This window comes from Vigna umbellata, chromosome 4, assembly GCF_029865625.1.
Source record: "Vigna umbellata cultivar VRB3 chromosome 4, Vumbellata_1.0, whole genome shotgun sequence".
Classification (NCBI taxonomy): Eukaryota; Viridiplantae; Streptophyta; class Magnoliopsida; order Fabales; family Fabaceae; genus Vigna; species Vigna umbellata.
Window position 1 is genome coordinate 34,716,254 of NC_142168.1, and position 17,107 is coordinate 34,733,360.

Here is a 17,107-nt window from a genome sequence, read left to right on the forward strand (position 1 = left end):
TTTATTTTTTCTTTTTACTAAATTCGTAAACTTAAACTTGTTTATCTTTTATTTTTAAATTTTTATTCATTCTAGTTCTTTATCTTTTAACTCCTTTGCACATATGTCATCTCAACGAGTTGTTGCAATTGATTATACACATTAATTAAGGATCATTAGTTGTTTCTTCAAAATATAAAATGGCTTTAAAAAAGTTCTGTACGAACAAGACACAGAAGAATAAATTTTTTTATATGATTAACTCATTACGTATAACGATTTAGCGCAAATTATTCCGGTGATAATGTAATGGTTATAAATGAAGAGTAAAAGTAAAGAATATTTTTGTAGTTTTGAAGATTTACATTGACATAAATTTTGAAATAATTTTATTAAAATATTACTTTTATTAAACGTTTTAAATATCTATTTTTTAAAATAGACAATATGTATTAAAAGGTGAGGTCCACGAAATAAATGAAAACAATTCATTCTATTACTAAAATAAAATATTATGCAGGCCATGTTTGGATCACACAATTTAGGGTGCACGGTTAGGGTTGATGGATTTAAATTTTAAAAATATTATATTTTAAAAATAATAATTTAACTTTACTTAAAAACCGTTTTTTTAAATTTTAAAAAGCATAATTTTATAACACTTATGGAAAGTTGAAGGAAGGGTATTGCATAACTCTCCCTTCTCTTTGAACATATCTAGAATAATATAATTATAGTACATATATATCATTTGTGTTTGAAATTTTTTCTCTCGATTCATAAAAGGACAACTATACGAAATGATTCTTTTCCGTGCTATTGTTATGTCATGTAATTAAGTGATAGGCGATACTCATTCTTGATTACCAACTCATTCTCAAGAGGTGATAAGTTTTTTTGTTAATTAATTATTAATCTCATAAGAATTTAATTATATTCAACAATCATTCAATTAATATCATAAATTGTTAAATGTCCGATATTAAATTATAACAAATAACTTGTTAATTGTCACTGTAATCTCAAATCGTAAGAAATTATATATTTTATCGAAAAAAAAAATATTGCCAATTTAAAGATAATATTAATTATTAAGAATTTTCGTTTTAGTCAATGACATATATGTACCATTTATGTATGTAATTTTGAGTTTTTTTAATCTTTATCTTATATACATTACTACACATGTATTGATCTATCCAAATTAATATAATCCTATAATTAAGAACAATTTAAATCACTCAATAGTAATATATAACATATATGTACTATTTATATGTACGTAATTTGAAAATGAAAATGAAATCATTTAATCTTTATCTTATACACATAACTACATATATATATTGATTTACTTAAATTAATAATGTTCTATTCTCAATAATCCTATAATTAAGAACAACTTAAATTAAAATTATATAAGAAAAATTTGTCATTGTTATAATCTCTATTATAATAATAAGTTTTTAATTTTAATAAAAAACTAAAACCGAAAATGAAATCTGAATTTTATTATTTACAAGACTAAAATTTTAGCACAGTAATAACTGAACTAAACAGTAATAACTGAACTAAAATCAAGCCTGATGCAGAGAAATTTTATGTATGGCGCAAATGTGAGCATGGATAAGGAGAAAAATCAAAAGGCAACCGTTGGTTTTAAAATATTGTATGAAAAGAAAGATGTCCCTGCAGATTTCTTATCATCAGACATCCATTTCATGGAGCTCTGAACATTTTTCTTATCCGAAAGATTCAACAATATTGCTTCACTGGGACCTACAAACCTCTCTATTTAGAATTTCGTACTTTCATTCATCACAACCGTTGAATGAATAACCAAGTGATCACATTTGATATTGCTCAATCAAACTTATCCAATGCTAGCTAACTACTCATTTCGTCAGTACAGAATCCCTGTCCTGTATCCCTGTTAAACTTCCATCTCCAACTCCTATCATGGCAGCAGAACTTGTTGGTGGTGCTCTTCTTTCCGCTTTTCTTCAGGTTGCATTCGACAGGCTGGCTTCTCCTCAATTCGTTGACTTCTTTCGTGGAAGAAAACTTGATGATAAGCTGCTCCGAAATTTGAACATCATGCTCCACTCACTCAATGCTCTGGCCGATGATGCAGAACAGAAGCAGTTCAGAGATCCACACGTGAAATCATGGCTTTTTTCTGTCAAAGAGGCTGTCTTCGATTCAGAAGATCTCTTGGATGAAATTGATTATGAAATCACCAGATGCCAAGTGGAAGCTGAATCAGAACCTCAAACCATCATTTACAAGGTATCAAACTTCTTCAATGCTACTTTCAGATCATTTAACAGGAAAATTGACTCAGGGTTGAAAGAAGTCCTAGAAAAGTTAGAATACCTTACAAGGCAAAAGGGTGCTCTTGGTTTGAAAGAGGGTACTTATTCTGGTGATAGATCAGGTAGTGCAGTCTCACAAAAATTGCCATCAACTTCTTTGGTGGCTGAAAGTGTTATTTATGGCAGAGATGCTGACAAAGAAATGATCATTAACTGGCTCACATCGGAAACTGACATCTGTAACCAACCATCAATACTTTCTATTGTGGGTATGGGTGGGTTGGGTAAGACCACACTCGTCCAACATGTATACAATGACCCCAAGGTGGACGATGCTAAATTTGATAGTAAAGCATGGGTCTGTGTTTCAGATCATTTTAATGCTTTAACAGTGGCAAAAACAATTCTTGAGGCAATCACTGATGAAAAAGATGAAAGTGGAAACCTGGAAATGGTTCACAAAAAGCTAAAGGAAAAATTGAAAGGAAAGAAATTTCTTCTTGTTTTGGATGATATTTGGAACCAAAGACGAGACGAATGGGAAGCTGTACAAACTCCTCTTAGCTATGGGGCTCCAGGAAGTAAAATTCTTGTCACAACCCGTGATGAGAAAGTTGCTTCTAACATGCAGTCTAAAGTACATCGCCTAAAGCAATTGCGAGAGGATGAATGCTGGAAAGTTTTTGAAAAACACGCATCGAAAGATTATAATCTTGAATTGAACGATGAACTAAAGGAGATTGGTAGCAGGATAGTTGATAAGTGCAAGGGGTTACCTTTAGCTTTGAAAACAATTGGATGCCTTTTACGCACAAAGTCATCAATTTCAGATTGGAAAAGCGTATTGGTAAGCGACATATGGGACTTACCTAATGAAGACAATGAAATTATCCCAGCACTATTTTTGAGCTATCACCACCTTCCTTCTCATCTTAAAAGGTGCTTTGCTTATTGTGCCTTGTTCCCCAAAGATTATGAGTTTGTGAAGGAGGAGTTAATTTTGTTGTGGATGGCCGAAAGTTTTCTACAGTGCCCTCAAACTAGACATCCAGAAGAAGTTGGTGAACAATACTTTAATGATCTATTGTCAAGGTCTTTCTTTCAACAGTCAACCACGGAAAAGCGTTTCGTAATGCATGACCTTCTGAATGACTTGGCAAAATATGTTTGTGGGGATATCTGTTTCAGGTTGAAATTTGATAAAGGAAAATACATACCGAAAACAACCCGTCATTTTTCCTTTGAATTTGATCACGTCAAATGTTTTGATGGTTTTGGGAGTTTAACTGATGCTAAAAGACTACGTTCTTTTCTTCCAATTACAGAAATTGAGAGAACTTACCTTGGTTATTATCCTTGGCAATTCAAGATTTCCGTACATGATTTGTTCTCCATGTTTAAGTTTTTACGCATCTTATCTTTCTATAATTGTTTGGGCCTTACAAAACTCCCAGATTCTATAGGTGATCTTAAGCATCTCCGTTCGTTAGACTTTTCACACACTGCGATACAAAAACTACCTGACTCAACATGTTTACTCTATAACTTGCTAATACTGAAGTTGAACCATTGTTTAAGGCTGGAAAAGTTGCCCTCAAATTTGCATAAACTGACCAAATTGCGTTGCCTGGAATTCAAAAATACAAAGGTGACAAAGATGCCTATGCATTTTGGAGAATTGAAGAATCTTCAAGTACTGAATATGTTTTTCGTGGACAGAAATAATGAGTTTAGTACTAAGCAGCTAGGAAGACTCAGGCTTCATGGAAGGCTATCAATTAATGAGGTGCAGAATATTACGAATCCTTTGGATGCATTAGAAGCAAATTTGAAAAATCAACACCTTGTGGAGTTAGAGTTAAAATGGAACTCAAAGCACATCCTTAATGATCCAAAGAAAGAAAAGAAAATACTTGAGAATCTACAGCCTCCCAAACAATTGGAGGGTTTGGGTATAAGCAACTATGGTAGTACACACTTCCCAAGTTGGTTATTCAATAATTCATTAACAAATTTGGTATTCTTACGGTTGGAGGATTGTAAATATTGCATATTTTTGCCTCCCCTTGGACTATTGTCATCTTTGAAGACCCTCGAAATCGTAGGACTTGATGGAATAGTGAGCATTGGTGATGAATTTTATGGGAGCAATGCTTCTTCATTCATATCCTTAGAAAGATTGGAATTGTACGACATGAAGGAATTGAGAGAATGGAAATGTAAAACTACTTCTTTTCCACGTCTTCAACATCTGTCTATGGATCACTGTCCCGAGCTGAAAGGTCTGTCAGAGCACCTTCTTCATTTAAAGAAACTAGTTATTGGTTACTGTGATAAGCTCATCATTAGCAGAAACAACATGGACACATCATCGCTTGAACTCTTGAAGATTTGTTCGTGCCCTCTTACGAATATTCCCATGACCCATTATGATTTCCTTGAAGAAATGGATATAGATGGCGGTTGTGACTTTCTTACAACCTTTTCGCTAGATTTCTTTCCAAATCTCCGTTCACTTCAACTAACCAGATGCCGAAACCTGCAAAGATTTTCACACGAGCATACTCATAATCATCTCAAGTACTTCATAATTGAAAAGTGCCCTCTAGTTGAATCATTTTTCAGTGAAGGGTTATCTGCACCGTTGTTACAAAGAATTGAAATTCGGGGAGCAGAGAATCTAAAGTTGTTGCCAAAACAAATGAAAATCCAGCTTCCATCTCTTATTGAATTGTTGATAATTGATTGTCCAAAAGTGGAGACGTTCCCAGAAGGAGGTTTGCCATCAAATGTAAAACATGTGTCTCTTTCAAGTTTAAAACTTATCGCCTCCTTGAGAGAGTCATTGGATGCAAACACATGTCTTGAAAGCTTGTCTATTGGAAAGTTGGATGTTGAGTCGTTTCCTGATGAAGTTTTGCTACCCCACTCTCTCACTTCTCTACAAATATTTGATTGCCCAAATCTTAAAAAGATGGAGTACAAGGGTCTCCGTGACCTCTCTTCTCTCACACTTCTTCACTGCCCTGGCCTTCAATGCTTACCAGACGAGGGTCTGTCCAAAGCCATCTCTTCTCTTACAATTTGGGACTGTCCATTGCTCAAACAACGTTGTCAGAATCCAGAAGGCGTAGACTGGGGAAAGATTTGTCACATTGAAAAATTGATTATTAGGTAATGAGACACAAGTTCAAAGTTAGATGTTCACAATTTCCATTGGTCTGTCTCTTGTACATGTGCTAATTCTTCACAATATCTCTCTACCCTTACAATTACAAATTTCTTATTGCAAATATTTCACTCAGTAATCGACATTTACTAAACATTGTTGGATAAACTTTAATGGATGGACCCCATCATTTGATTTAAGGACCATGTTTCCCGGAAATTAATGGCCCACTGCACCAGCTTTTGTTTTGTGTTGGTCTTCCTATATTATAAAAGGCACATTCATGTGAAGAGCTAAGTACCACGGAAAAGAAGGAAAAAATAGAGGAAGGCGTGGTCAAGATTGCCATACTCACAAGACACCCATTGCAATAAAGAAAAATCAGTGTGGGTGTGTGGGAAAAATAAAGAGAGAAAAATGAGAGAAAGCCACCGCGGTGAAGAAGAGAAATAGAGAGAGGGGCCGTTGTTTTCTGGAGTTGAGAGTGTTGTTGTGTAGCCCATGAAAATAGAGGGTTTGTATTGTTTAATGGGTTTTAAGAGTGTCTTTGTTGTAAGTTAGAGAGTGAAGATTGTTGTGTTTGTGTGTTGGTTGTGGACTTTTACAGAAATAATTATAAAAAAGATATCTATCAGATACTACATAAACACCAAGTTTTAAAGGGGATGATCAGATGAGTTTTAATGGGTCTCATTTGTCAATATGAAAGAATATAATTGTTTTTCCAAATCGAACATTTTTCTCCAACTTGTTTTTTGCTATTGTTATCTGTTATTGCTTTTGAACAAAAGTAGTAATATTTTGTTGATTTCTCCAACTTCAACATGAACTTGAGGTTTGAAATCACACATCATGTACTTGTTCTCCACTTTACCTTTGAACCTTTTGAAATACAATCTTGGCTATTGTAAGTATTTCACTCTCTAGTTAACATTTGCCCAATAACAGCAAAAGCTTTTCAACCAGGTGTGCCTACTGTCCACAATGATTTATTTTTCTAATATTCTAATTAAATGTGAAATTTATATTTTCAATATTTAGCATTGAAATTGAATTTCAAGCAAATGTCTTTATTTAGGACATTATGAAAATCGCGAAGGCATTGAAATGCAAACGTTATGCCAAATAGCATCGACTGGGGAAAGATTGCTCTGTAGTTTGGAGTAATGGCTGGATCGTCATCCTTTAGAAAGGGTCCTTGGAAGAAATAGATTTGGTTTGCAGGATTGTGGAAAACCTTTTCACAAATGGGTTCTTTTAATTGTATATCTGTGTACCAAGAGGGGACAATGAATGTGTTAAGAAACATCAATTTTATGAATAGCTTCTTTAATGAATTTCAAACACTAGATATTAAGAAACAAGTGAGAAATCAGAGTTTGTTGACAGTTTCGGCTGAACAATAACTTAATAGTGTGTTTGACAAACACTCAAGTTTTGGAAAAAAAAAAAGCACACAGAATTTTTTTAGAGAGGCTGTTTTGTGTCTTGCTGTGTTCTCCATGTAAAAAAATGAAGAATCAATTCACCATCTATTTTTTTAGTGTACTACTGTTGTTTATCTTTGGTCTTGGCTGCAGGGGATTTTTTCTTATACGCTTTGTTTGAACTCAACTCAGCTTGTTGATTTTATCAAGTCTCCCTAAGTAGTGCTCTAATAAAACTTGTGTGATTAGCAGCGGTGATTTACACTGCTTGGATGATTTGGAGATTGAAGAACTATGACATATTTCAGAATAATGTTTCACAACTAAGAACTGTTCAAAATATAACTATATAGCATTGTTCAACATATAAAGGATTTTTGGTTTTGAAATTTTTTGACATCAATACTAGCCCCGAGAAAGGTACAACTACTATACAAGTTATTTGGCAATTTCTGGATATAGATTGGATTAAAGTGAACACAGATAGTTCTTGTAGTGTAAGTCATCCTTATCCCTTCGATGAAAGGATCTTTTGACTCAGATATCCTTGTTTGCAAATAAGTTTGATTGTGCTCAAGCCAAAATATTGAATTGTCTGAGATTCAATAAATCCATACATGGAAGCCCGGTCTTGGTCCACAATGACTGTCTCCATGTATATGTAACAAGATAATTTAAGTATAAATTAAAAAGTAACAATTCCAAGATTTAACTATGAAAGACAATGAAAAATGTTACATGTACCATTGTAGTAGAATTGAAATACTCAACATCCTATCACCCCAATTATCTCTAGTGCATAATTTAGAGTAATATACAATGAGACATGATACTGCAGGCCAAGTACTCACTCCCACTCTAACTCTACCTGTCCTCTATTCAATATGTTTAATTTCATCATGAGATTTCCTAGAAGATCATCTTCTACTTCTGTCATCTCATCAATCTTTATAAATAACGCGCATGACCCGTTTCTCAAGACTGAAATAAAGATGTTCAAGATATCATGCAAACCATCAATACCGCTTAAATGGCAGCTATCGACCACTACCATATTCTTCCAAAATCGCATATCAATCATAATCTAATTTAATATCAAAATCGGGAATTAGGTCCTACTCTGGAGTCAGTCAATTAGATAATACAAAAAATGGTTACCTGACTATTTTTAAATAAAAGTGAAACAAACATTAAAGCTATCAAAATAATAATATTAAATTGAAAAAGAAATATAAATAAAGAGATAAAAATTACTATTAAACCAAATTGAAAATAACGATAGACAAAGACACAAATAAAGATTAATAAACAAATCTTGGCTAAATAAAATTACACATGTGCTAAACTAGCTTAAATATTGCTTCACTGGGTCCCATAACCCTCTTTCCATCAGGATTTCATACTTTCATTCATCACAAACGTTGAATGAATATCGAATTGCTCACATTTTATAATGATGAATAAAACTTAACAAATGTTTGAACCGTCCATTCCTAATCTAACGAGAATTTGCGATCAAAGAAAATGATGTTCCACTATCCTTAAAGTCAAGTCTTCGTCGCAAAATAACCATTTCATCGGTGTAGAATCCTTTCCTGCACTAAATTACAGTCGTAAACATCGATTCCACATTACACACTTCCATTCAGCATCCACTCCAATTCAACTCCTATCATGGCAGCAGAACTTGTTGGTGGTGCTCTTCTTTCCGCTTTTCTTCAGGTTGCATTCGACAGGCTGGCGTCTCCTCAATTCGTTGACTTTTTTCGTGAAAGAAAACTTGATGAGAAGCTGCTCGGCAACTTGAACATCATGCTGCACTCCATCAACGCTCTTGCTCATGATGCAGAACAGAAGCAGTTCACAGATCCAAACGTTAAAGCGTGGCTTTTTTCTGTCAAAGAGGCTGTGTTTGATGCCGAGGATCTCTTGGTTGAAATAGATTATGAACTCACCAGATGCCAAGTGGAAGCTGAATCCGAACCTCGTACCTTTACTTACAAGGTATCAAATTTCTTCAACTCTACTTTCAATTCGTTTAACAAGAAAATTGAATCAGAAATGAAAGAAGTCTTAGAAAAACTAGAATATCTTGCAAAGCAAAAGGGTGCTCTTGGTTTGAAAGATGGTACTTATTCTGGTGATAGATCAGGTGGAAAAGTGTCACAGAAATTGCCATCATCTTCTTTGATGGTTGAAAGTGTTATTTATGGAAGAGATGCCGACAAAGAAATGATCTTTAATTGGCTCACATCTGAGACCGACAATCATAACCATCTATCCATACTTTCCATAGTGGGCATGGGTGGGTTGGGTAAGACCACACTCGCCCAACATGTATACAATGACCCAAAAATGGAGACTGAATTTGATATAAGAGCTTGGGTTTGTGTTTCCGATCATTTTGATATTTTGACAGTCACAAAAACAATTCTTGAAGCAATCACAAAATTTAGAGATGATAGCAGAGACCTAGAAATGGTTCATGGAAGATTGAAAGAAAAAGTATCAGGAAAGAAATTTCTTCTTGTTTTGGATGATGTTTGGAGCGAAAGGCGAGAAGAATGGGAAGCTGTGCGAACTCCTCTTAGCTATGGGGCTCAAGGAAGTAGAATTCTTGTCACAACACGTGTTGAGAAAGTTGCTACTAACATGAGATCTAAAGTGCATCGCATCAAGCAATTACAAGAAGATGAAGGCTGGAAAGTTTTTGAAGAACAAGCTCTAAAAGACGATGATCTTGAATTGAATGATGAGAAAAAGGAGATTGGTAGAAGGATAGTTGAGAAGTGCAAAGGATTACCTCTTGCTTTGAAAACAATTGGAAGTCTTCTCCGCACAAAGTCATCCATTTCAGATTGGAAAAGCGTATTGGAAAGCGACATATGGGACTTACCGAAAGACGTTGAAATTATGCCTGCTCTGTTATTGAGTTATCAGCACCTTCCTTCTCACCTCAAGAGGTGCTTTGCTTATTGTGCGTTATTTCCAAAAGATTATGAATTTGACAAGACGGAATTAATTTTGTTGTGGATGGCTGAAGGTTTTCTCCATCATTCTCAATCGAACAAGAATGTACAAGAAGTTGGTGAACAGTATTTCGATGATTTATTAATGAGGTCTTTCTTTCTTCAATCAAGCTCCGAAATGCGGTTCGTCATGCATGACCTTCTGAATGATTTGGGAAAATATGTTTGTGCAGACTTCTGTTTCAGGTTGAAATTTGATAAAGGAAACTGTATACCCAAAACAACCCGTCATTTTTCATTTGCATTCCCTGATGTAAGATATTTTGATGGTTTTGGGAGTTTAACTGATGCTAAAAGACTGCGTTCATTTGTTCAGATTACAAATTACTGTACATATCTCGGTCTTCGTGGTCCATTCGAGATTTTGATATGTGAAGTGTTCTCCAAGTTGAAGTTTTTACGCGTCATATCTTTGAAAGGGTATTATAGACTGAAAGAGGTCCCGGATTCTGTTGGTGATCTTAAACATCTCCATTCATTGGACCTTTCTCGTACTAAGATACCAAAACTACCTAACACAGTAGGTTTGCTCTATAACTTGCTGATATTGAGGTTGAATGGTTGTTCATATTTGAAGGAATTGCCTTCAAGTTTGCGTAAACTCACCAAATTGCGTTGCCTGGAGTTTGAAGATACAAAAGTGACAAAGATGCCAATGCATTTTGAACAGGTGAAGAATCTTCATGTACTGAATATGTATTGTGTCAGTAGAAATAGTGAGTTCAGTATTAAGCAGCTAGGTGGAATCAATCTTCATGAAAGGCTATCAATTAATGAACTGCAAAATATTGAGAATCCTTTGGATGCATTAGAAGCGAATTTGAAAAATAAACAACTTGTGGGACTAAAGTTAATATGGAATCCGAATCACATCCCCGATAATCCAATGAAAGAGAAGAAAGTGCTTGAGAATCTACAACCTTCTAATCAGTTGGAGCATCTTTCAATCAGGAGCTATTGTGGTATAGAATTCCCAAGTTGGGTATTCGATAATTCGTTATCAAATTTGGTATCCTTAGAGTTAATAGATTGTAAATATTGCCTATATTTGCCTTCCCTTGGATTATTGTCATCTCTGAAGACCCTCGATATTAACGGATTTGATGGAATAGTGAGCATTGGTGCTGAATTTTATGGGACCAACTCTTCTTCATTCAAGTCCTTGGAAAGATTGGGATTCTACAACATGAAGGAATGGGAAGAATGGGAATGTAAAACTACTTCTTTTCCACGGCTTGAACGTCTTGTTATTGACGAATGTCCCAAGCTGAAAGGTCTGTCAGAGCAACTTCTTCATTTAAAGGAACTACATATTGAGTCATGTGATAACCTCATCATTAGCGAACACAACGTAGACACATCAGCGCTTGAACTCTCGACAACTAGTTTATGCCCACGTGTGAATATTCCGATGACCCATTATGAGTTCATTGAAGAAATGACAATTGTTGGTGGTTGTGACTCTCGTAAAATCTTTCAGCTAAGTTTCTTTCCAATGCTCCGTTTACTACATCTGGGTGGATGCCAAAACCTACAAAGAATTTCACAAGAGCACGCTCATAATCATCTCGAGGTAATTTCAATCCGTGAATGTCCTCAATTTGAATCATTTCCCGGTGAAGGATTATCTGCAGCATTTCCATCTCTTACTCATCTTCATATAGTTAATTGTCCAAAAGTGGAGAAGTTCCCAGATGGAGGTTTGCCATCAAAGGTAAAACGCATGTCTCTTTCAAGTTTAAAACTAATAGCCTCCCTGCGAGAGAACTTGGATGTCAACACATGTCTTGAAAGCTTATATATTATATCTCTTGATGTGGAGTATTTTCCCGATGAAGTTTTGCTGCCACCTTCTCTTACTTCTTTAACAATCCATCGTTGCCGAAATCTGAAAAGGCTAGACTACAAGCTTCTCCATAACCTCTCTTCTCTCAGACTTTATAGTTGTCCTAACCTCCAATGCTTACCTGAGGAGGGTCTGCCCAAATCCATCTCTTCTCTTGATATTGAGTACTGTCCATTACTCAAGCAGCGTTGTCCATTAGTTTTTGTTGAATGATAAGATGAAATTGCATTGCATGGTTGGTCTTTTATTTATAAATTCATATATAGAAAATATTTATTCCGAGTCAAGTAATTTTTTTTTCTCTTTTTAGTACATTCTTAAACTTAAACTTGTTTATGCTTTACTTTTAAATTTTGATTCATTCTAGTTCTTTTATCTTTTAACTCCTTTGCACATATGTCATCTCCAATGAGTTGTTGCAACTTATTATACACATTAAGACACAGAAGATTAAAGATTTTTATATGATTAACTCATTATGTGTACCTATATAATTAACTCATATTGGAGTTGTTCACTCTAAATAACTTTTGGAATTATCTCTATACGTTACAGGAATCATATAAGAAGCTTTTAGTATATTTGTTCTTCGATCTTTCTCAATCACCAAGTCCTTTTATTACAATTTTTTTCTGACAGTTTATTAAATTATGGTATGGTGTAAAATAAACACCAATATTTATTTAAAAATTAAATTTTATTTCATTCTTTAATAAATAATTTAGTGACCTTTGTTTAATGTTGTAAAACGTTAATATTAGTAACACTTTTACAATTCCTTTATTTAAAAAATTCTACCAAAGGTTTTACGGTAACATTTCAATTATGTTACTTTTTATAAAATAAACATTACAAAAGACTTTTAATAATATTTTTAGACTTTTCTTTCTCTTGTTTAAAGTTAAAAAAAATTAATAATATTTTTGTAATGTTGTTTTAATTAAAAAAAGTTACTAAATTATGTTAATAATTTACTAAATAATATTAATCATGTTACTGGATGTCATTATCTGAAAGTAGTACTAAAGTTTTGAAATGAAATTCTATCATATGAAAATCAAGGCAGCTTTCATCTGTTAAAGAAATCAGATACCACACACCGTTACACTCTCAGAATTAAATATTATGACAAAACGTCCCTATATCAAAGGGGAAGACACGTTTCTAATTATTATTTGTATTTTATATAAAATGCTGAATTGTATGTACTATTTATTTATTTTTTTAATATGTTGTACTTTTTCTTGTAGTAGGTTAACTTATTTTTATTTTTTTGAAATTTTTCACACCATATTTATTGTATCAATATAGTTAATTATTAAAACTGTAAAACAAATAAAGTTAAACTCTCAATTAACCCAATTAGGTAATATTTCATTTAAAATGAACTATTAAACTCACAATATGTGAGAACCTAAAAATTGGGATTAAAAGAGTAGATTAGTGTATTAGACTAATAAAACCAGATTTCATAGTATAAATAGAATTTTTTGAACAACCTGATTCATTAGCTTAAGTACTCTATCTCTCTTTGGAACTCAGTTTTTCAGGTTCCTTTGCCTTCTCTCTACCATTTCTTCTCTTTAAGCCATTTGATTTTCGATCAGGTGGTGCTCAAGCGTCCACAGCATAGAGGATTCCGTTTTGACCGATCGATTTCTTCATTCCGACCGGTAAGCTGTTTTTCGCTTTTCCTCCGCTGTTTTAGACCTAGCACATGCAATCTTTGCTGGTTGCATGTGTCTTGTGCTTTCCTTTTTTTCATTTTCCACTTCATCCTAGCTCTAAGATCTATTCCTATCACCAATGTGGTGGTCTATAGGGTTTTGTTGAGGCGAGTCTTTGAGCTGAGCTGTGAAATCCTGAGATAAGGGGAGTTAGGATACGTTTTAAATTGGTTGCATGTGATGTATGTATACTGAGTTTTGCACTGTTACGTTGTTGGTATTGTGTTTTGATTTGGAAAGATTTAGTTGCATGTGTTGGACTGTATGACTGTGGATCTGGAGTGTAATGTTTGTAAACATTTTTGGATGTATCTAATTGTTGTAATTACTATGTTGAAGTGCTTGGAGTGAGAGACCTATTGTAACATTGAATAGGTAGAAAACTTGGTGTTCTATTAGGGTTTTAGGTCACTTTAAGAGGAAGTGAGGTAGTGATTTTGGACATTGGAGGTCTTGAGTTCAATTAGGCTATTTGGGTAGCTTAGATAGGTCAATTTTGACTTGTTAGGAACCTCAAACTGGTCTAAAACGAATTACAAGTGGTAGAATTGGATTTGGGCGTTCTAGAATAAAAATTGAGTCTAAATTACTTTAGAATTGTAGTAGAAACGTTTATAATCAATTAAACAAGTTTAATTAGGTCTAAATCACGAATTAGAGGTCTTAGAAGTTGGTAAAATGGCCTAGAAATGATAATGGGGTGTGTGTGCACAACTCTGCAGAAATTGCATTCTACAGATTATGCAGTCTCGCTATGTGAGTGGTCTCGCATAGCGAATCCCTGTAGAGAGTGCTCATTGTTTGGGTCATTCGTTGTGCGAGTTGGTGCATTGTGCGAATGACCAAAGGGTGTTGCTCTCTGTCTGGTGATTCGTATAGCGAATATAGTCGTTGTGCGACTGGTGATGGCCTGGAACCACTGCTATTTTAATTAGAAAGGCGAGAGGGGTGCAAAGCTAAGAGGTTTGGGGGTGTGCTCTCTGTTTAAGCTCCCGCATAGTGACGTGGGTGCGCTATGCGAGAGACCTGAGGAATGTAGTCTCAGCAAGTTAATTCGCATAGCGAATTGGGGTGTGCTGTGCAAGGCTCTCGTGTCTCACCTTGCGAGTAGGATGCGTTCTATGAATCCTCTGAGTCCAGATTTCTCTTTGCTCTTGCTTTGGTTGAATTAAGTGTGTGGAATGATTGAAATGCATACTATGATGGTGGTAATGTTATTACATTGGAAGTATGTGAACGTATGAGACATGTTTGGTGGTTGAATGTAACAAAGTATGGTTATTGAACGTAATTCCATGCTCCTCAAGGAGAGGATTCATGGTGGTTCCCTTGGTGTGTTTTAGAATGATTTGCATGGTAGCTCAGTCTTGGGGGTTTTCCTGACGCTCCAATGGTCTTTCATTCTCAAGTAGAGAGGATTGATCCATGTGGTGAAGAGTAGTAGGAGGTCCTAGTCTTTGGTGCTTCCAGTATGACCCAAGGTTAGTGATAACGAACTAACCTCGTGAGTGTGTTAGGGTGAAACCCATTGGCAATGACTTTGCAAAGCAGTAGAAGCCACCACGAGTGCATAACCCGTCATAGCTCGACAATCATTCTAAGTTCGGACAAGTCAAGTGTAAAGTGTAACAAGTTGTGTTGTGTGGTCCATTAACTTTGAATTAAACTTGTATGTTGTGTGTGATTGTTATAACATGATTTTTGTATATCTAGTTCACCCTTCTACTTGTGTTTGTCTGTTGTTGTTTGTGTTGTGTTTTCTGTTGCAATGATCATTCGCTTGGATGTGAGCAGAGGTGGATGAGATGCCTCTGGAGCAAGCCTTGGAGGGAGATGAAGCTGCCACTTAATCTAGTTAGGATTCCTAGTTGTTCATGTCTATTTTGAAATACTCTAGTGTGTTTAAAGTTTTAAATTATGGCTTCTTTTAGGATGTTCTTCTACCTATTCTCTTATATTAAAAATGTGAACTGCTATATTATATATTTATATATATAATCTGGGACGTTACACAATATTCATTACATCATTGTTAGATAAAAATTAAAACTAAACTCAAATTCAAATATATATATATATATTAATAATACAATGAAATTAACAACAAATTAGATTAATGTACTCCAGCGGTCCTTCATGATCTGGTACGTCCCCTCTAGACTGAACTCCAGGCCGAGATCCTCTATATTGAAAGAGTGTACTCATTCTAGTGTTGGATCTTGTAGTAATATCTCACAGAAATTGCCATCAACTTCTTTGGTGGTTGAAAGTGTTATTTATGGCAGAGATGCTGACAAAGAAATTATCTTTAATTGGCTCACATCCGAAAGTGAGAATCATAACCAACCATCCATACTTTCAATTGTAGGCATGGGTGGATTGGGTAAGACCACACTAGCCCAGCATGTTTACACAATGACCCAAAGATGGACACTATTAAATTTGATATCAAAGTTTGGGTCTGTGTTTCAGATCATTTTGATGTTTTGACGGTCACAAAAACCATTCTTGAGGCCATCGATAATAAAAAAGATGATAACCTAGAAATGGTTCACAAAAAACTAAAAGAAAAATTGTCAGGAAGGAAATTTCTTCTTGTTTTGGATGATGTTTGGAATGAAAAACGAGAAGAATGGGAAGCTGTGCGAACTCCTCTTAGCTATGGGGCTCCAGGAAGTAGAATTATCGTCACAACACGTGCTGAGAGAGTTGCTTCTAACATGAGGTCTGAAGTGCATAGTCTGAAGCAATTAGAAGAGGATGAATGCTGGAAAGTTTTCATAAAACATGCACTAAAAGATGATGATCTTAAATTGAACGATGAGCAAAAGGAGATTGGAAGAAGGATAGTTGAGAAATGCAAAGGATTTCCTCTGGCTTTGAAAACAATTGGAAGTCTTTTGCACACAAAGTCATCCATTTCAGATTGGAAAATCTGAAAAAACTAATGACACAATGTGCTAAAACAACAGTCTATACCTGAATTCATAGTTTTTTTTATCCTAGTTCTTTTATTGGATTGCATCTTTTTCTGCAGGGTCATCAGATTGATGCCTATGGAATTGGTACATACCTGGTTACGTGTTATGCTCAAGCTGCTTTAGGTGTTGTTTTGAAGCTGGTTGAAATTAATAATAAACCTCGTATCAAACTTTCTGAAGCTGTCTCAAAGGTTTGAACACTAAACAGAATATAGAAGCGAATATATATAGATTGTATGGGAAAGAAGGTTATGCTTTGGTAGACATAATGACAGGAGAAGATGAACCCCCTGCAAAGGGTTCAGAACCATCACATTTCTTAAATCACAATTAATCTTCCCATCATATCTAATTAAGATTTTAATTCATGAGAAAAAATAAATAAAACATAGCAGTCACATGTAGACAAAATAAGACTTATTATTTTATAAGGCGTGATGCTTTATTATTTTATAATTTTCCTTTTAAAATGCTTTTAACACCTTTACTTCAAATTCTGGTCAGGTTAGTGTGAGTGCAAAGTTATATGACTTCATTCATTTCTTGTGGGTCAATGAGGCACCTGTTGGAGAGCTGCGATAACAAGGTAAATAAATGGAGATGCACCTGATTATTTAATATCATGTGAAAATAT

At 34.7% G+C, this 17,107-nt stretch overlaps 2 protein-coding genes and 1 pseudogene across 3 annotated transcripts; all 3 read left to right on the plus strand.

Annotated features, from left to right (window-relative positions):
• The first annotated feature begins 1,695 nt into the window (after positions 1–1,695).
• On the plus strand, positions 1,696–7,100 carry LOC124842879 (putative disease resistance RPP13-like protein 1). 2 transcript variants are annotated; one of them, XM_088113594.1, is made up of 2 exons: positions 1,696–5,468; positions 6,542–7,100. In XM_088113594.1, exons 1-2 carry the CDS (start codon positions 1,939–1,941, stop codon positions 6,549–6,551), a joined length of 3,540 nt encoding a protein of 1,179 aa, XP_087969720.1. In that variant the 5' UTR covers positions 1,696–1,938; the 3' UTR covers positions 6,552–7,100. The 2 variants fall into 2 exon arrangements, with proteins under 2 accessions (XP_087969720.1, XP_047175430.2); XM_047319474.2 differs by lacking the exon at positions 6,542–7,100 and having other exon boundaries at positions 1,697–6,425.
• Positions 7,101–8,169: 1,069 nt separating this feature from the next.
• LOC124842883 (putative disease resistance RPP13-like protein 1) lies at positions 8,170–12,141 on the plus strand. Its single transcript, XM_047319477.2, has one exon. The coding sequence runs from the start codon at positions 8,565–8,567 to the stop codon at positions 11,976–11,978; it is 3,414 nt and encodes a 1,137-aa protein (XP_047175433.2). The 5' UTR covers positions 8,170–8,564; the 3' UTR covers positions 11,979–12,141.
• Positions 12,142–15,685: 3,544 nt separating this feature from the next.
• On the plus strand, positions 15,686–16,431 carry LOC124824103 (putative disease resistance protein RGA3; annotated as a pseudogene).
• The last annotated feature ends 676 nt before the right edge of the window (positions 16,432–17,107 follow it).